The sequence below is a fragment of the Trichoderma breve genome, chromosome 1 (genome assembly GCF_028502605.1).
Source record: "Trichoderma breve strain T069 chromosome 1, whole genome shotgun sequence".
NCBI classification, from domain to species: Eukaryota; Fungi; Ascomycota; class Sordariomycetes; order Hypocreales; family Hypocreaceae; genus Trichoderma; species Trichoderma breve.
Genome location: NC_079232.1, coordinates 1658163 through 1677756, shown reverse-complemented (window position 1 = coordinate 1677756; position 19594 = coordinate 1658163). Strand labels below are relative to the sequence as shown.

General features: G+C 51.0%; 5 protein-coding genes across 5 annotated transcripts; 1 reads left to right on the top strand and 4 right to left on the bottom strand.

Annotated features, from left to right (window-relative positions):
• Positions 1 to 695: 695 nt before the first annotated feature.
• Positions 696 to 1973, bottom strand: T069G_00538 (uncharacterized protein; the record flags this gene model as incomplete). Its single annotated transcript, XM_056167748.1, has 1 exon — positions 696 to 1973. The coding sequence occupies one exon, from the start codon at positions 1971 to 1973 to the stop codon at positions 696 to 698; it is 1278 nt and encodes a 425-aa protein (XP_056033064.1).
• Positions 1974 to 4123: 2150 nt separating this feature from the next.
• On the bottom strand, positions 4124 to 9293 carry T069G_00537 (ABC transporter transmembrane region domain-containing protein; the record flags this gene model as incomplete). The annotated part of the gene is made up of 2 exons (XM_056167747.1): positions 4124 to 9128; positions 9226 to 9293. The coding sequence occupies 2 exons, from the start codon at positions 9291 to 9293 to the stop codon at positions 4124 to 4126; spliced, it is 5073 nt and encodes a 1690-aa protein (XP_056033063.1).
• Positions 9294 to 13086: 3793 nt separating this feature from the next.
• Positions 13087 to 14562, bottom strand: T069G_00536 (uncharacterized protein; the record flags this gene model as incomplete). The annotated part of the gene is made up of 3 exons (XM_056167746.1): positions 13087 to 13195; positions 13274 to 14016; positions 14086 to 14562. 3 exons carry the CDS (start codon positions 14560 to 14562, stop codon positions 13087 to 13089), a joined length of 1329 nt encoding a protein of 442 aa, XP_056033062.1.
• A 730-nt stretch (positions 14563 to 15292) lies between these two features.
• Positions 15293 to 16903, bottom strand: T069G_00535 (secY translocase domain-containing protein; the record flags this gene model as incomplete). Its single annotated transcript, XM_056167745.1, has 3 exons — positions 15293 to 15368; positions 15427 to 16771; positions 16894 to 16903. 3 exons carry the CDS (start codon positions 16901 to 16903, stop codon positions 15293 to 15295), a joined length of 1431 nt encoding a protein of 476 aa, XP_056033061.1.
• Positions 16904 to 17492: 589 nt separating this feature from the next.
• Positions 17493 to 18924, top strand: T069G_00534 (IPP transferase domain-containing protein; the record flags this gene model as incomplete). The annotated part of the gene is made up of 2 exons (XM_056167744.1): positions 17493 to 17564; positions 17629 to 18924. The coding sequence occupies 2 exons, from the start codon at positions 17493 to 17495 to the stop codon at positions 18922 to 18924; spliced, it is 1368 nt and encodes a 455-aa protein (XP_056033060.1).
• Between the last annotated feature and the right edge of the window lie 670 nt (positions 18925 to 19594).

Sequence of the window (19594 nt, the reverse complement as noted above, 5' to 3'; positions counted from 1 at the left end):
CTCGCAAAGCAAACCGAAGCAAAATCTGCAAGAGAATGACGTGCTCTCACACGTAGTGTCTCTCAGTTATAGGGGGATAGAATAAATAATTGTCGCGAGGATTTCAATCAAGAGTAAATAGGTGCTGAGCTGTGTTACATGAGATAAGTGTAGAGTAAAGGAGAAGAAATATATAAAGTTGACGTGTAGAAAGTTGGTGCTGCCTTATTCATGAGACGCTTAGTGATGGCTTGTCAGCCACGTTTAAGCAGAATTACAGCGGGGGCGAGTTATTGGTTGGAGGGGCAAAGCGCTGTGGGGTCTAAATGCTATGTAAACTCCAAGTTAGAACGAATACAGTAACAGAGAAGCCGTTCAAGTGCATCATGAGAGATATTGAGTTGAAATTGCAACTAGATAAAGAAAACAAATGAAAGATAGTATCCATATCGTGCTCAGTATATGCAATGACCTGTAAGGAATAGACAAAACTAAAGATTGTACATAGGAATAGCTCAACATCCGCTGTACCTATAAAATATCATCAATGCTACCCTGTAACTCCAAAAACTCCTCCACCAAACAAAGTCTTTTTAAAGTGCTGAGGGAAGAAAGGAGCGCATTTATCCAATAGAAATGCGCATCTCCAGCCCATCTAGATTCGTGTCATCAACCTCCGTCTTGTTCTTCGCCACGGTGCTCAGCATGCAAGCCATTTACCGTCTTCCAAACTTGAAGCGCCGAGGCGCACTGCCGCTGTCACCACCCCATCCAAACGACCTGTTGACCACGCCCATGGCTTCTACACCAGCCTGCACCATACCGGCAAAGCCACCAGCTTGGTCGGCCGGCTGGTCGGCTCTCTCCACGTCTCCCTGGTCGAGGTGGCCCTGTCTGCGTTCCAAGACGGCCTTCTGGATAGCTCTCGCCCACATCTGGTACCACTGAGCCTCGCTCATGGAAGCAAAGCGACGTTCCACGCAACCAGTGCCATCCGGCTCATCACGGCTCAGGGACCATTCAGCGTATACTGTCTCCCAACGTTTGGTGCGGAAGAATAGATACGGCCAGGCGAAGAGGAACATGAGGGTGAGCATAAACATGACCTCGATCCATTTGGTGAGACGCATCTGGTTCACACGGCAAGCATTGTAAATCTCCACACGCGAGTTCCGCACTGGGAAAGTAATGCTGGTGTGACCACGATAATTGGTATCATGAACCAGGCGCTCCAGCTGCTTCTTCAGATAATCCCAGTCCCATCCGATGACACGACGCTCAAAGGCCATGTTCTTGAGGCCGGCACGGCTGGCACAGAAGCGGTGGCACCATTCCTCGACGGTAGGTTCGCCGCTTTCGATGATGCCACCGCTGCCGCCGAAGCCAGCTGCACGAGTTGGGAAGACTGTGCCACGGCGAACCTTTTCTAGGTTGCCGACGGCGTGGAGCTTTCGCCAGGCCCCGTTTGTAGGGTCCTGGATATTGTGGTAGAGCAAGTGTGTGAGCTCAATCTCAATGTCAAAATCAACCACGGTGACCTGCTCCGTCTTGTCATCAGACTTGCGGCGAGTTTCTGTGTGTGTGCCGCGGATCTGGGCAAACGGTCGAGGAGGCAGCTGGGACAGATGGACAAGAGCACCGTTGAGATACTTGGGATCCGAGTCGAGGCGGGAATCCAGGTAATAGACGGTGTCTGAGCGAGGGTCACGCTTGAAGGGCTCGAGGTTCAGAATGCTGGCTGCAGGGCCAGCAGGGGCCAGAGGGTCGATGAAAGGGACGGCATCGTTCTCATGCTCGTCATACAGGGGAGGTAGATCGTCGGTGGCGAGCTCGGTAGGGTCATCGTCAAAGTACGTCTGGCGATGGTTGCCGAGATTCGCAGCGGAAAAGGTGGTGGCCGTTGGGTTGAGCGAGATGGAGCCGGCGGACTCGGCCAAGGGCGTTGTAGGCCCGGCAGCCGGAGACGGAGGCGGGAGGAAGTCTGGCTTGCCCATGATTTGCGGGTGTGTCTGAGTGTAGGAGTAAAAGAGATGGAAATGAGGGAGATGAGAGGATAAAAAGAAAATGAGAAGAAAAAGACGGGCGTCAAAGAAGCGAAGAGGGTGGGAATCGATAAGGAAAAAAGAAGCTTAAAACCGGTGAGAGAGGCAGGCAGGTACGTAAGCCTTTGGGTAGCGGTCCCGGCTGCTTCTTTTCACACTTGTCGTTGTTTGTGCGCTCTGGCTCTTTGACTCTCTCCAACTCTCTCCAAACTCTGTAATCAATTGCCTGATTTTCCCCGGATTTCAAACCGTCCGCCAAAAAAAAAAAAGCCTTCAAGCTCCGCGTATTTCGAATATCGGCAAGACAAAAACAAATTAACAGAGCACGAGACGAGACGAGAAAGGCGAAACGGGGAACGTGGCACAAACACCGGCTTTATCTATCCTCTAGGCTGCAAGCTGGGCAGACACCAAAGTCACAAGTCACCAGGCCCAACGGCGGACCAAGCGTCGGTGCCCTGTGAGATGCAGGAGTGCGTCCAGTCCAAAAGCTATGCCGTGCTAAACAACCCGCTAGACGCAACAATGGCAATTGCGGCTGAATGGCACTAGAGCTTTCACGAGCTTACGTCTTGCTCCGTAACGCCGCCGTGATTCTTCAGCACCGCCTCCACTTGTTCGTGGCATGATTCCGGAAACGGAAATGGCCGGGTTTTGCCATCGTGGGTTCGCCCGCGGTATTTCAACCTTGTTCGAGACGAAGACGAGACGAGTCTGGAGAGATGAGACGAAACTTGGAGCGAGCATGGCGCTACCAAATAAGATGTGGATGGTCCTTGGAACAAGCACTACAAGAGCCTTAAGAGCTGCTATAGATACCAGGCGCCCATCTCCGAACATTTCTGCTGCGGTTACTCCGTACGGAGTACTAATGCTACTGCTACTGTTGCTGCTAGTAACACTGCTAGTAATGACACTCGGCGGCACCAAAACATATGCTACATACATACTAATTATTCCGTACAGACTACTGGATTACAGAGCACCGGGTTTAAGATAACGACTGGGCTGGATTCATCATACGACTACACAAGAAACCTTCAACATGAATTCGATGGATAACTATTGACTGTTTGTTTTGGGCTCTGACTAGGCTGCTCTCGCTAAACCGTCTCAACTTACCCCACAATCACCACCACCTTGCCATACTCTTCCCAAAACGAAGCTCCTGCTCTTGGCCTGCACAATCATTCCATGCTATTACTCCAACACAGCCTGCCACGACGTATCAGTATGGGACTCAATCACCTCTTAAGATCCATGATTTTGGCGCCGAGTGAGTAGATCGCTACAGGGAGGTGGTATGGTGGCATTACATATACTCCATCCGTCGAGATATCTTAGTTACATGCAGCTATCTAGATCACACGTTAATACCACCGCGGCTCTCAGTGATGCTAGAGAGAAAATGGTTTTGATGATTGCTGACCTTTAGGCGTGGCTCGTCGCTCTCTCAGGACAGTCGCTAAGCACCAAGGTGGTACAACCGCGGCGGCCAGAAGATGATCGACTTCGGCTGCTCAAGGAAATCGATACAGCAAAGCAATGCCTCCAGGTTGTTTATTTGTTCGCTGATCAGGCATCCCAGCAAAGAGCGTATGTCTTTGTGATGTTTACGCCGAATATAACAGACATCAAGTCATTGTATCAACCGTAGGCGATCTACTCAACGTCAAGAGCATAAGGGCTGGTCACCACTCGACGCAGTGGCTCGGATCAATGACGGATGCCTCCTTACAGCAGCTCTCTGCTGACCCTGCTGCCTCGTACTCCCTCTCACCTGTCAAAGATGAAAACGACCCTTCGTTCGAGGGGAAATACGGGCTTGGATACAAGCTACAAAGGAAGGGTGCAAGTATCCAGCAGAGCTCTCAGAGCAGATAGGGGGCTATTGTTTTACATGGAGTTTTTGAATGACTCTGCATCCTTCTACTATGTCGACTTCATCAACTATATAAAATACTAGCTAGTCAGAGAAGGATCTGATCCCCGTGATGAGGTTGACAGAGATATGAGCAATATAACACTTGATGACATTAATTTATATAAGTACTATTGACCTAATTGAGATCCTTTTAGTTTTAGTTTTCCTTCTTTTATATTCAGTTGTGACCCTCTTCCCACTTCTTCTTTGCGGCTTTTACTAATATATCCATATCGCCACTGGTCTCACACATACTCCTAAATGTTCCGTCTTTTTTGTTGATCAGCTCCCACGGGTGATCAAATTCAACCACTTCACCCTTGTCTAGCACCAATACTTTATCGTAATCCACGATAGTCTGGAGACGATGTGCAATTGTAATCACAGTTCCAGTAAGTTCCCGGATAGTTTCTTGAATCTTCGAGTCCGTGTTGTAATCGATAGATGCTGTAGCCTCATCCATGACCATGACAGTCGGCTTCTTCAGCATTGCTCGTGCCAGACACAGAAGCTGTCGTTGACCTTGAGAGAGGTTGGAGCCGGACTCGGAAACAGGGGAATGCAAGTCAAGGAAGATATTCTTGTTAGTAGCAATTGACGGTGTCCGGGTACCAGATGAGCCCCCTGCGCTCTCTCCTTCAGCGGAGCCCTGAACAGTAGGGGTTGCAGGGGTGGTCGTCTCGTCATGGCCAATTAGCTGGACACGTCTCAAAGCCTCAAACACCTCTTCGTCCGTATACTGATCAAAGGGATCAAGATTAGTTCGAATGGTACCCATGAATAGTGTGGGATCTTGAGGCACAATGGTAATGTTCTCTCGGAGATCCTGGAGTCCAATCTTGCTGATATCGATGCCATCGATCGTAATGGATCCCGAGTCAGCTTCAAGGGCACGGAAAATGGCCAGCGTCAACGAACTCTTGCCTGCGCCAGTTCGGCCCACGATGCCAACCTTTTCCTTAGGGCTAATCTTGAGCGAGATGCCTCTGAGAACCGGATCCAAGTCGGCGCGATATCGAGTAGAGTAGTTGACAAACTCGACACCACCCTCCGCAGGCCAGTTCTTTGGCGGCCGGTTATCTTCGATAATCGGTTCCGCTTCCTGTTCAACATCTAGGTATTCCTTGACACGTTCCATAGAGTTCATGTTTTGCTCGTTCATGCCATACTGACGGACAAGCCACAAAACGTTTTCGGTAAAGTTCATCGCATAGCTCAATGAGATACCAGCTGCACCGGCATCAATCTTGCCCAGGTTGACAATAATGAAGACGCCTGCGAAGAAGGAAACGAAGTTGCCGAGCAAATCGGCTCGGAATGCGAGCCATCTGTTGCAAGCCCACAGATAGATGAACGGTCGGCTCTGAGTGTTGATTTTGGCCAAGTTGTCGCGGATGAAACGTCGTTCATCGCCGTAAGCTCTGATAGTTGTCATACCGCTAAGAGTCTCGCCAAATTGCTGGAAGAGCGGGCTACGCTGGACAGACTCCAGACGCTTAAGATCGCGAGATGCGCGTAGGTAGAAGGCGGCGACAACATAGAATAGGATAGCAATGAAGAAGGCGGCAATGAGGAAACCCGGAGTGATGAATGAAATCAACACAATGGTCACGACGAGAGAGAGGGCGCAGACCATTACACCAATCGCTGTGGGTGCAATCTCTTGATCCACAGCCTCGAGATCCTTACTAAAGCGGTTCATCAGCTGGCCCAGAGGGGTCACGTCGAAGAACTTGAATTTGGCTCGGGTCACAGATTGAATGAGACGATCGTGAATTCGCCTGGATGCAGTCAAGGAACCAACAAAGATCCATACGTCTCGGATCAGAGCGGCCAGGGCACCGAACACGCCAATGAGGGCAAGTCCAGTGAGGTAATATGGGACATTGACTTGTGGTATCGCAGTCGGGCCAAGAGTGATCTGATCATCCAGTACGCGCAAACCTGGCTCTGTCGAGGAACGCATGCCACCTAAGCTGGCAATAGAAGCCCAAGAGCCCTTAGATAGAGTTCCAGCACCGTAGGCATGTGGCATGGAGCTTAGCGAAACGTTGATATTCTCCTCCTCGATGTACTGGTTAGCCCACTCCCTAACCCAGATGTTCGTTGCAACGGTCGAGAGCTGTTGCATGCCAAAGACCATAAAAGCGACAAGCCAGAACCACCAAGGTCCCATAGAAGAGAGATAAATGCGCAAAACAGACCATTTGACGGATCCAGTCGCCTTTGTCTCTTCAGGAGGACCCTTGGGCGGTTCCTTTTTGTCCTTCTTGGAGTCGTCTGTGGAGCCTGCGGCGTCACCGTTACTGTTCACCATAGTCTCCTCGTCGCCGACGCTTGATGGTACACGAGATGGGATACGAGATGCAGTATGAGAGGCAGGTCGAGAGCGCTGAATCTCCTCGCCGAGCTTGCCGGAGGCGATGACTTCTTGTGAGGGCCCTTGGGCTACGACTCGTCCGTTCTCTAGTAAGACGACGAAATCGGATGACGGAACACAAAGCTGGATGTTGTGGGTAACAAGAACGCAGGTGCGGCCCTTCATCAATGGGCCATTGATGCAGTTGGTAAAGATCCATTGAGCCGTGTGCGAGTCCACAGCACTGAGACAGTCGTCCAAGAGGATATGCGCCGAGTTTGAATAGAGAGCACGAGCCAAGGATATGCGCTGCTTCTGACCACCTGAGAGAGTGATACCTTTCTCACCAACCAACGTTTGGTCTCCATGGTCGAGAATTTCGAGATCACGCTCGAGAGCACAGGCGACAATGACGTCCTTGTATCTTTGCTCATCATACGGCGCGGCAAAAATAATGTTATCCTTGATATTAGCGTTGACCAACCAGGCAGCCTGGGCGACATAAGCGATTGTATCGGCAAGACCAGTCTCGGGGTTGGGGCGGACGTCCTCTCGGCTGCGGCCGCCAGGGCAGAATACCCTGCCTTCTACAAGTGTCATCTCACCAAGAAGACCCATGAGCATAGAAGTCTTGCCAGATCCAGTTGGGCCGGCGATGATGTTGAGCTTGCCGATCTGAAAGTCAATGTCTAGGTCAAGCAGTCGGAATGCCCTGGAACCATCTTCGGCCACGCTGTTTTTGGCACCCCAGATCAAAGTAGCATCCCTGAAGCCAATGCGTTTCTTGCCATCTTCGTCCACATTGTCCAATCCAAGTTGCTCATACTTTTCGGTCTCCTCTTCCAAAAGGTACTCCTCAACTCGATCGATGGAGACCTTTGCTTCCTGGACGTGAGCGAACATGTCGCCGAGGAGATCAAGGGGAACGCGAAGAAGCATGAAAAGGGAAATGGCTGTGAAGGCAACAGAGGGATACAGGGGCTTCTTCTCAATCAGGGTGTACACCAGGAAAGAGAAGAAGGTGATCAGAATGGGAACCGAGTTCCAGATGGCAACCGCGCAAGCCCATAGAAGGAATCGAGAGCGAAGAGCCTTGAGCTCGGCTTCACGCTTCTCATCCACAATCTTGCCGAATCGACGCTCCCAGGCAAAGTACTTAATGATGCGGATGTTTTGGAGAATCTCGTTGGTCACATTTATGCGCTTGTCGGTAGCAGCCATGATGTTCTTGGAAGTGATGTTGAAACCACGAGCCAGCATGTAGTTTACGGGCAGGAGGATGAACATGACAATGAGACCGGGAATGGCGCTGTAACCCATAACCTGCCAAAGCAAATAAATGGATACGATGAGCTGAGTGGGGGCTGAAGCGCACAAGAAATGCAGGTAGGCGGTGATTTCGGCAATCTTGAAGCTGTCAACCGACATGAGGTTGATAATGGTTCCCAGGTTGGCCTGTTCATCATCTCCTCCCTTCTCTGCGATGGCCTTGACGGAATCGGAGGTATTGGCGGCTTCGGTGTCGTCTGAGCTGGAAGCGTTCTTCTGCTTCTTGCCACCAAAACCAAGAGCGCGCTTGACTTTACTGACGACACCTTTGCTTCCCTCGTCGTCGTTATCTTTGTCGGCTTTAGCATTCTCACTGAGCAGAACCTTGTCTTTGCCGGCGGCAGCTTTTCGGCGCAGCGCCTTTGCGTAAATATCACCCACAATAATAGCACGGACGCGAATACAGATCTTGCGGCCAATCCAAAGGGCCATTCCATCGCAGTACGAGCGGATCGTATCAAGAACTGGGAGGCCAATTACGAGGAGCCAGAGAACGTTGACAGGTGCCTCGTCGGGACGTTCCACATACTGGAGGATAGCTTTGAGCAGCAGGGTGGGGGCAAAAGTAAAAAGACCGGCGACGGCCGCCATTGCACACTGCATAAACAGCAGGCTGCGGAAATACTTGAGCAAATGCCACGAAAGGGCAGTGGTCTTCTTCATCAGCCTGTAATCGGCGATAATGGCCGTTGACTTGTCCTTGGGCAGGAGATTCCAAACATCTTCAAGCTCCATAGGCTTCTTCCAACCTTGCCAGACGATAGCATCGACCCACGAAAAGGTGGCAATGGAGAAGAGACTGGCAAGAGGTTCGCGCGAGGGCTCGATGCCATCTTCCCACTCCAACTTGACAGTCTTGTTGCCCTTTCGCGTAGAGACAGCAATGCCGAATAGCAAAGAATTGAGGCCAAAATCGACGATGATGAGAATCTGAGAGAGCCGGGAGTAAGGGTAGAGAATGGCGGAGCGGAATATGAAGATGGAGAAGAGCCATTTGCAGCCGTAAATGGTGGCGGTGTGGTTCCAGATGTAAGGGATTCGCCATTTGGAGGTACCCAGCGCAACTCGCAGTGTTGCAAGAATCAAAGTATATATCCAAGTGGTAAGGCCAGCAGCGGCAACCAGGTGGGTGTCGGGTCCAAAAGCACCGGTGACGAGAGCATATGCATTGATCGCAACCAGGCCAATGAGAGCGAGCTCTTCGACGAATTGTGAGAAACGCTGAGCAGTAGGGGTGTCGGCTTGGACTATCGAGCCCCTTGAAGTCACCTTGGCTAGAGCCAAGCGGCCGCCATTAATCTCGAGATCGTCGTCATCGCTGCTGTCTTCGGATTCTTCGTCGGGAGGAATGGCTGTGTGGTCGGGAACGGCGTCGTGGGCAGAGATGGAGCTATAACCCTTGGCCTTGGCACTGCGGATGCGATCGATGTTGGACCAAGCGAGTCGCAAGAAAGAAATAGCAATTACTATTAACGGGAAGAGGACAGCAAGGTAACTGTAAGTTTGTCCATTAGCTGAACTGTACCTTACGTGGGTATCAAGTGGCAAAGCAGATTGCGAGCGCGCAGCAGCAGTGCGAATCAAGAACTTACTCTCTGCGAAAGCAGCCGCTGAAGTCATCAATGTTCCATAGCGGATCTGAGCATTGAGCAAAGCCCATGGCTGGTTCCGGGTGCGGAGCAAGAGCTGCCCGCGAAGCAATGAGAAAAGTATAGGAAGCAAAATATGTATATGGTGGTTCAGAAAGCAGAAACTAGAAGGGGAATGGACGATTAAAGGAAAGAACACAGACGAGCCTCGGTGGTCTCGCCTCGGTTCCTGGCGTGTGAGCTCTCGTTCCTGCTGCCTCTCTATACACTCATAGTGTTAGCGAATGTACAGGCATGAGAAGTGAAGACATTCGGCGGACAGGAGAGGAAGAGAAAAGAGGAAGAAAGAGGCGACTGGACGATGATGGGATGTACAGGAACTGGGCGGTCGCATTGGCTGGAAGGCGACGGCGGGGTGGAGCTGCCAGGTAGCGCTAGCTGCAGTACAGGTACCGCCGGTGGATAAGACATGAGCGCGGACGCACGCACAGGTATGCCGCTCCGTACAGTTCAGGTACTTGTACAAGTCAGAGCACACTAATACATAAGCCAAGTATTTTACTATGACCCGGATATGTTATCAGTGGGGAATAGAGGCCGGACAGGGTACGGAGGGAGTAGCTTTGCGCGCGATGCGGTGGGGAAGAAACACGCAGGGAGGGACTTTTTTTTTTCTTTTTCTTTTTTCTCCTCTTAACTTGACCAAGATTCTTTCTTTCCGGCGTAGCGGTTGGAGTTGAACGGGGAATTTTGCATATGGCGGCCCTCACCTTAAGGTACAAGTACGTGCTAGCATGCGGAGTACATGCAGCTTTGCGCGTGCGGTGCTTTGACAAGGTATTTCCGGGGTACCTCTGATATCGATGCATCAATATCCAGTACTGCGTACAGACGTCAAGATGAACATTCGAGCAACACACCAAGCTCGCACAAGCATGCGGGCAAGGGCACTATTGATATCCTGGCCGCCCCCAACTCCTTTGCAATTCAACCGGCGGCTAGCCTGATGAGACAGATGGTGGAAGCGCGGTGGCACGATGATCAACCTCAGGGTCGAAAAGAGGACTGCGTTGGAATCAAGAGTCACACGGCGGGAGCTGCATTAGTGCATGCGCTGAAGCTGCTTTTGCACACCAGCACATGATGAGGATATAAGGTGATTACGGCTCTGGGCTAGTGCCCCTCGAAAAACGAACTCAGAGATGGGGAGCAGATCTGGGATTGTCGTGAAAGGCACAAGAGACTGATTCGGGGCGACTGAGAGACCGGCTTATCCTGCCGCTAGGCCCTCAGGCAGGGTTGCATTCCGTCTCGTATGTTGGCAATTAACTCTTCGTAACCGCTTGAGAGTTGAAGCCGGCACGAACCTTGAGACTGTCATTGATCTGAACTTTGCTTTACATGCATGATGACCACGGGCTGTACATGCGAGGTACATGAGCCTTGGTCAGAGTTGCAGCTGCTAGGACAGTAGTGCCAGAGCTTAAAAGATGCAGCAAAAGTACCCTCGAGTACCGGGTATCCAATCTAATGGCCAGCCTGTGATGAATCTCGCAAATCACCAGCACTCACTCAGCCCGATCATGACCTGCAGCCATCTCCTGCGTTTTCAGCACGGATTTGCACTTGGTAGCGTCGACTCATTCGCTGAGTCACCAGAGTCGACGCGATGCACTTGGCTTTGCAAACGTTCCCTGCCCTCCATCCTCCAGCCTCTGCTCGGTAGCACATGCTTGCGCCCTCCGCATACATCAGAAGGTGTTGTTGATTCATCCATCGTCCAGCATCCATCAGACGGCACAGGGCACTGTCATTCTACTTATTCTGCTGTCATCATGCATTTGCCATTCTAGAATCACTCAACACTCATCACTGACGGCGAATTTGATCTTTTTTTTTTTTTTCCATCTTCGCCTTCTGCTTTTACTCATCTTAGGCTAACAAAAGCCATCCACTTGGTCAACTCCACTACCGCCCCTCCCCGACCTTCCCCTTAGGTGTACAGATGGAATCCTCCACAGCATCTGTCCCGCTCCATGGCCTCTCTCTTGAATGACTGACTCACCGCTATGGCGGAGCCTGGCAGCCTCCTTTTGCTACTGTATGAGTACTCAGCTCGTGCATGTGTGGCACCAAGCCAGCCCGGGATACTCAAGAGACACTACTAGTCGCGCTGCTTCCGGACCACCAATATCAAGCATCATGAACTAGCCACGCTTTTCACAGCTTCTTTTTCCAAACCTCTGCCACAGCCAAACCAGGCAAACCACGATAGCGGCACTCAGCTACTGCACTACGACATGTCCGGCCCTGCAGCGAGCTCCGACATTGCCTGCATGTCGCATCCCGGCACGCACGCCATCCCGGACCCTCCACGCAGCGCTGATTTGCTACCCGTTTCGTATTGGCCGTACTCGTGCACCTTCACAACGCGTTGCGGAAGGGAGGGAGGCCCAAGCTCCCACGGAGCCATCATCCGAACTTTTTGGTTTGATTCATCCTCGTCCATCCATCTGATCTCGCCTAAAAGAAGCTATGTAATACTATTTCGGCAATCTTTGTAGCGAAACCACCGCCACAGAGCATATCTAATTGGTTCACTCTCCTGCACGGCTCAGTATTAAATCATGAGGAGATGATTCGAGGCATCTGTGGTTGATAGCTTTGGTATATTACTTGTTGTTCCATCAACTAACATTACAGCTTCGCCTTGCTAGTGCTAAGCAGGGTTTTGTTTTTCCTTTTGGCTCGCCATAACCAACGGTAACTAATCGTCTCTGATTGGTTATTTCATAATCGACGCCGCCTTACTATGGAGTATCGAGAAATTGGATAGTCATCATCCATCATGGTTGCGGTCAGTGACTCAAACAAAACAACTCGCCGGCCAAGTTCCCCGCAAAACCCCCGTGGATGCTACTTAGTGCCACTGGTAAGTGTGCGTCAGGAGACTTGAATAATATCGCCGGCGAGGCTTGGTTCATTTACAGCGGAGGGCGGTACTCGTAGCAATCCAAGCTGCATGTCTCAGTCGAGATTTGGCGGAAGAAGGATGAAAATTACACTGCGGCGCCATGACACTTATACGGCGTCCATCCATATGTGCTAAGGGTACTCCGTATGGGTAACCACCATATCCAGCAATACCCTTGGCATTGACATCATTTCTTACAGTACGCCGACAATAGCTAAAGATGAACGGATTTCGCATCATTCACCGCGCAATTCCGCCCGTTGAATCTGAATGGCTTCCTTGCACATGTATAACAGCTGGCCCGTGTGAAGCCTCACCGTCTTTCTGGCGCTGACAAATGGATGCGCTCCCGTCGACCCTGGGCCGAACTGACTGTACTGAGACATTCCAGGGCTGCTTTTCATGGTACTGACTGTGCTGAGACACTGCCTCTCATCATACTGACTGTACTGAACACTATTCTCCCATCATATTTTGTACGAATGTGCCCCCACCACAAGATATGAAACATGATTTTCGTGGACGGCGGTCGTTGTGGAGCCATGTTTTAAAACCTGTACGCTGCAATCTTGCATCTCCCGAAGTATTGGTGTAGATGGTACACAGCACAATGAGAAAAAGGTGATTAAATGCATAAACCCAGCAGGCTCGTGATACCTTCGCTGCCTGTTTGTGTATCAATGGCGTGCCTGCTATCTCTTAAGACTACCTAGTAAATTAACCCGGACCAATCGCTGCTAAATTACGCAAATCTAAGACAATGGTCCTACATGCTGTATCACGGTTCACAAATCTAAATTTTCCTCCGAGTATCCGTACATCGTACAAGAATCTATTAAAAACCCTGGTTATGTCAAGACGTGTCCGGTCCGTGCCTCCGAAAGCGGAACCTATTTCCTGGAATTGAACTCATCCATTGACGAGACCTGTTCCACAGGATGCTTGCTCAAACTTTCGTAAAGCTGCAAGTAACTGCCAATTAAGAAAGCCCATGAGCCCCTGAGAGTAGCAGCCAAAAGTCAGTAAATGTCATCCCCTTTCACCAGATCTTGAAGCATCACATCAGACGCGACTTACCAGAATGTAGCCAGTCCAGCTTCAAACTGCGCCCCAGAATTGTTGTATGCCATTCCCAGGGCACCGCAGAGCGTGAACCCAAACGCTCCCACGAGATTCCAAAATGCAATGTGCCAGCCTAAAAGGTGAGGTGCGGGCTTCCACCACTTCTGCTGTGTTTCTAGCATGTACAACGTGCTGCTGACAATGAAGCCACTGCCACCAACGACCTGAGGGATCCAGTACGCGGCATTGAGTCGCCATTGGGGCGTGAGATGATTGTTAATACCCGGCAGCGCCGTAAACCCAGACACACCAAAGACAGTCGCGCCAAAGAGCTGGGCACAACCGGCGAGAAATCCCAACTCGTGGATATAATGTGTGCGCAGGTCGTGCCACGAAGGGAACCATTGCCAATGCTTCTCATCATAATTACTGCTGGAATCCGGTTGAGCTTCGATCGAAGTGGTAGCTGAGGGCTTGCCCACAAAGTTGCGTCGATTTTGGTGATGGTGGTGGCAATGATGGCGGCTTGCGACCACCCGAAGCCTCGGCTTGCCGCTCCTCCCATTGTCGACCAATTGCTCGACGGCCCAACCGAAACAGCCCGATCTGTTGGCGTTTATGGCCTCGAATATGAGAAGGATGGAACCGAATTCGAAAAAGACGATGGCGCCGATGAAGGCGGTTATGCCACCGGCCCAGTAGACTTCGCCGTCGAACTCGGTGGAGGGAGCCACGAGCGGAAGCCAGACGAAGAAACTCTGTCCAATACATTAGATCACCAAGCTCAAACTCCCATGGCCGCCTGCCCCAGTGCACTCTACACATACGTTTAGAACCCAGACTATGCTTCCCCATGTGAATATGAAGGCCACCAGCCACGAAATGTCCCAGATGGGGTAGTACGTGAAAGTCTTGATCACCGTCTTCAAAATCTCCCGGGGATGCGACGTCCGCCTTGGTGTCACGAAAGGCGCCTCCTCTCCTGGGAGCGGCTTTTGAACGAGTAAAGCATGCCGACCCTTTCGATTGTCTCGAGACCGCCATAAGAACTTGACATTCTTGGCAGGGACGTTCGAATCGGCGGCTTGTTTTGTCTGTTCGTGCCTGGTTTCCGCATCATCGCCGCTCTCATGTGGTTCCGCTATCTCGTCAGGCGTCGGTTTCGAGGCCAGTGCTGAGTGGTCGAAATGTGCTCTCGTTGGATTGAGAAAGCCAAAAGGCCCCTCGGCGTGCTGCAACGTTAGCCGGTCGTCATTGTGGAAGGGCTCTCGCGAGAAAAAGCGCCTGTTCCGCCGAGCTGGCATTTTCTATGGCGCGCTTGTCGCGAGCTCTCAAATCGATTGTTGTCGAGTGTCTTATGGCTGTCTCTGATCTCTAGATGTCCGAGGTATCGACATCCTACGCCAAACAGTCCATTGAAGAGTATGAAGAGTATGAGTGCGCGGCTGGTGCCATTCGGAATGCAACGAAGTCGAATTGGGCGATGAAGAGCCGATGACGACAATAACGACAACACGTTTTATCCTGGCATGACATGGTTCAAGAGTTAGCCGATTCTTAGCTTCAGCTTCCAAGTGCCGCTCCCGTGTTAGTGTTGCGCACGGGCATTACGTAAAGCGGATGGGAGCTTCGCTTCCCCGCGATCCCCCAAAATCGACTAGGAAACCGGGCGTCGAACAGTGATTAACTGTCACTCATCGCGAGTTTACTCTTAGTCGTACAGCTTATACGAGTAGACGAGTACCGTATTGCCTCAGATATAACGTGGTATTCTGGGAATATTTAATCCATAGACATGTAGCTATAAACACCGTGCCTTATACCTCTCACAATGCTAGCTCCCAGTTGCCTGCAAAAAAAACAAATCGTACATTTCCATTTTATATTTTGTTTCATACTCCTTATCCCCTATTGATATTCCCCTGTTGGTACATTACTACAATTTCCATGCATGTCAAGGATTTACCAAGACTGTAGAAATCAAAGCGATTTTATTAGAGAATCAAAGCTCCCCCACTTCCCATATGATTCCAATTAGCCCATAATCATGCCCTTCATTCCGGCAAGATCGCCCTCCTTGGCAGCAATTTCGAAGTAGCCGTAGATGATACTGGTAAAAGTTAGCATCAGCCCAGTTTCATCTAGAATTGGAAGGGAAAAAAACTTACGTGACAGCGAGCAGGGTACCGGTACCAGAGCCAAGAGCCCCCATAAGGTCGCTCAGGACGGACAGAGCACCAATGCAGGCACCACCAAAGGCAGCGGCGGTAGGAATGATGCGCTTGAGCTCCTTGTACATGCTCTGATCACGGTGTCCAGCCATGACGAGGCCCTGGTCCTTGAGCTGCTTGGCAACATCACGGGGGCTGGAGCCGGAAACCTCAATCCAGGTCTTGGAGAAGAGAGCACAGGCACCGAGCATGTAGATGATGTAGACGGCGGTGTGGATGGGGTCGAGGAGAGCATCCTTGAAGTTGAGAGGAGGAGACATGTAGTAGACAAGGCCGGAGATAGCGTGGAGCTGAGAAGTACCATCCTTGGCCTCCCAGACACCGAAGAGACGAACCAGGAGGTTCTCGGAGAAGCGAGAGTAGAGCATCTGGCTGATCAGGAAAACGTTGGAGGAGAGGGCGGACTGCAGCATGATGGGCATGTTGGAGGTGTAGAACAGGCGAACGGGGTATGAGCCTCGGGCACCACGCTGGCGGTTGGACTTGACGGGGATCTCGACGCGGAAGCCCTGGAGGTAGATGATGGCAACAAAGACCAGGATGGTGGCGAGAAGGTTCATGATGTTGGGGAGGTTCTGCCTGTAGAAAGCCTCCTGGAGAGCGCGCTGCTTGTTGGGCCAGGTCATCAGGAGGTGGAACAGAGCGATGACGGCACCCTCAAACTCGGGGCCACGGCCAGTGTTGATGGTGGTGGGCGAGAAAGCCTTCCACATGATGGACTCGCAGATGTTGGTGGCAATGAACAGAGAGATACCACTGCCAAGACCGTAACCCTTCTGCAGGAGCTCATCGAGCAGAATGACAATCATGCCCGCAACGACCAGCTGGAGGATGAGCAGGAAGACAATGCCAGCACCGAGGTCGGAGGGAGTGCCGTAGAGACCGGTGAAGACGTAGACGGTAGCGGTACCGGCAGACAGGATGAAGGCAAAGAGCTTCTGGGCAGTCTGGTAGAGTTCGCGATCCGACTTGAGGTCGAGGTTGACGTCAATGAGGTGGGTACCAGCGAGGAGTTGGAAAACCATGCCAGAGGAGATGATGGGAGTGATACCCAATTCCATCAGAGTACCTCGATTACTCGCCATCACCATTCGCAGCCAGTATAGAGGATCCGAATTGTCGGAAGAGACAATGCCGTACAGAGGCATTTGGCTCATGACCAGGAAGATGAGGAGCGTCAATGCCGTCCACATCAGCTTCTGGTTGAAGGGAATCTTGGTTTCCGGCTGCTGAACCTCGGGGAGGAACGGCACGAACGGCTTGACCAGATCGAGAAAACGTACTGCAGAAGCATTGCCATGTTAGCAGCGTGCGATTGAGCATCAATTGCGCGTTTTCAGCCGTCTTCGTGCGCGCGCGCGACACAAGACTGGACAGCGGCTTGGTGGGGGAATTGCAACTCACGAGAACTCATGGCGGCGGCTGGAGGGGGAAAACCAGAGAAGGAAAACTAATTCATCCAAGGAAAAGAAGGAAGGAAGAAAAAGTCGAGCCTTGGATGAGCTCGGGGGTAGAAGAAAAGGTGAATCGATGAGAGAAGTGGTGGAAGGGAGCTGGGGAAAGGTTGCGATCTGGCTTCAAGCCCCGAAATGTTGATGTGTCCCGAAACTAGATGGGGGCGCACGTGACTCGCCCGTCGTTAAAGAAGCGTGGCCTCGACAGAACCAACAAGGGTCCGGTCTGGTCTTTTTTCCCACCCCAGCACTCTAATAAGCCAACCAATTCAAGCCACTTGTAGGTAAAATTTCTGGGACAGGGAGCTTGAAGTGGGGGGATTGGATGACTGTTCCAGTTCGAAATTCTTCTATTGATTTTCTGGTGCTCTCAAACAGCTGCGGTCCAGCTCGAAGAGGAAGCTTCCACTGCATTGCGCCTTAAAAGACAGATTGCAGGATTCTGATTCTGCCAGTGCCAGCGCAACGAAGCCCGATTTGGCTCGTTGTCGAATGCTCGGCCGGGGAGCAGGGCTGTTGCGCCATGTACTGTCTATGTCTATGTCTATGATGGCCGCTCGCAAAGCTCCAGCCGAACCGTTGCTGGTGATCCTAGGCTCTACAGGCACGGGTAAATCCGAGGTTGGACTGTCTTTGCCCTAACTGCAGACGGCCTTGGTTCATTTTTTCTAACAGTGTGATACAGCTAGCCGTAGAACTGGCAACGCGGTTTAAAGGCGAGATCATCAATTCCGATGCTATGCAGCTTTACAATGGTCTGCCCATTATAACGAACAAGATCAGCCAAGAGGAGCGACACGGCATTCCACACCATCTTTTAGGCCATATTCCACTGGACGACGCTCCTTGGGACGTAGAGGACTTCAAATCTGAAGCCACAAAGGTTATACGCGAAATCCGCGGTCGTGGAAACCTACCTATCCTCGTTGGAGGGACTCAATACTATGTTGACCCGCTTCTTTTTAAAGATGTAATCCTTGATGACGTGCAGATAGACCCCTCCTTGTCGTTTCCAATCTTGGAGCAGCCTACAGATGTGTTACTGGAAGAGCTGAAGAAGGTTGATCCGATCATGGCGGAGAGGTGGCACCCGAATGATAGACGCAAGATTCAGCGATCACTTGAAATCTACCTGCATACGGGTAAACCTGCATCAGAATTATACGCAGAGCAAGAGAAGCGCAAAGCTGCCGTTGCTCAAGAACCAGGGACAAGTCAGCCTTGGGAAAAGTTGCTCTTCTGGGTCTATTCAGAACGAGACGTTCTTACTGCACGGCTGGACAGTCGAGTAGACAAGATGCTCGGTGCCGGACTCTTGGACGAGGTTCAAGAGCTGTTTGATATAAAAAAGCAAAAGGCTGCTGAGGGCCAAATCTTGAACATGACAAAGGGCATATGGCAGTCCATTGGTTACAAGCAGTTTGAACCATACATGGCTGCGAGAGAAGAGGGCAAGGATGAAGCTGACCTTGAAAAACTCAAATCCAACGCTCTGGAGGAGATGAAAGCGGCAACGCGCCGGTATGCAAACTACCAAACCCGATGGATCAGGCTGAAGCAGATCCCACGCCTCAAGGAGCAAGGCCCCGAGGCATTCGGCAGCTTATACTTGGTGAACAGCACCGATGTCTCAAAGTTCAAAGCCAATGTTATAGAGCCTGCTGCCGAGATTACGTCCAAGTTCCTCTCTGGGGAATCAAGACCGGTACCTACTGAGTTGTCGGAACTGGCCCGAGAGGTGCTTACACGAGTGGGTGAGCCCCCGCCAAAGGACATTCCATGCAAAAGAACGTGCGAGATATGTCAAACAGTCTGCGTGACGGAGCAGGCTTGGCAACGGCACATTAAGAGTGCTGGACATAAACGAGTTATGAAAAAGAAGAAGAGACTGGCGCTTGTACCGGTAGACAAGACCCCAGACAACCCTTCGGATAGTGAAGCATCTTCGGATCCTGATGTAACCTCAATATTCGCCACTTGACACCTCATTCTTTGGATATTGCGCCGACAAAGACAGCCAATGGCTGATTTGCATATCGAACGATGAGCTATAACAACATCAAGGGGTGTGCAAAAAAAGAGGGAATCAAGAGATGCTCAGCATCCAGAAACAGACAATCGCACATACCCGCAACGAAGTGTTGTAACCAACAACACTCATTGGTTGCAATGGTGGGTTTCGGATCACACCCTGACCAGCATGATTCCTGCAGGGCACAACCACGCATTGATATCCGTTGCAACCTTTATGTAGCACAACATGTCGACAACTCATGCATGGCAAACTCATTGATTCTTGGCAATGGGAAGCGACTCTGAATTCTGGCTAAATGCTCCGAGACTGCACGCGAAATAACCGTGCCTGATGTCTTTCCCATGCTACGGAATTGCATCTTGTTATCTGCCGAATCCTTTAGGATTGTGGATCTCAAGGTTGGCTAACAAACGTTGGCACTCAAGAGATGGAAGTCAATTTTGATGAGAAAACACTAATGGTTCATTCTGATTCTTATCATTGCTGTATATCCAAAACTCGCTGAATCCAAAATCCCAGCTTCATTGCTCAGGGGTCCACCCAAATGACAATATGCAATTGTCGACCTTGCTAATTCCATGAAAGATGCCTCACACCACAGGATTCAATGCCTGAA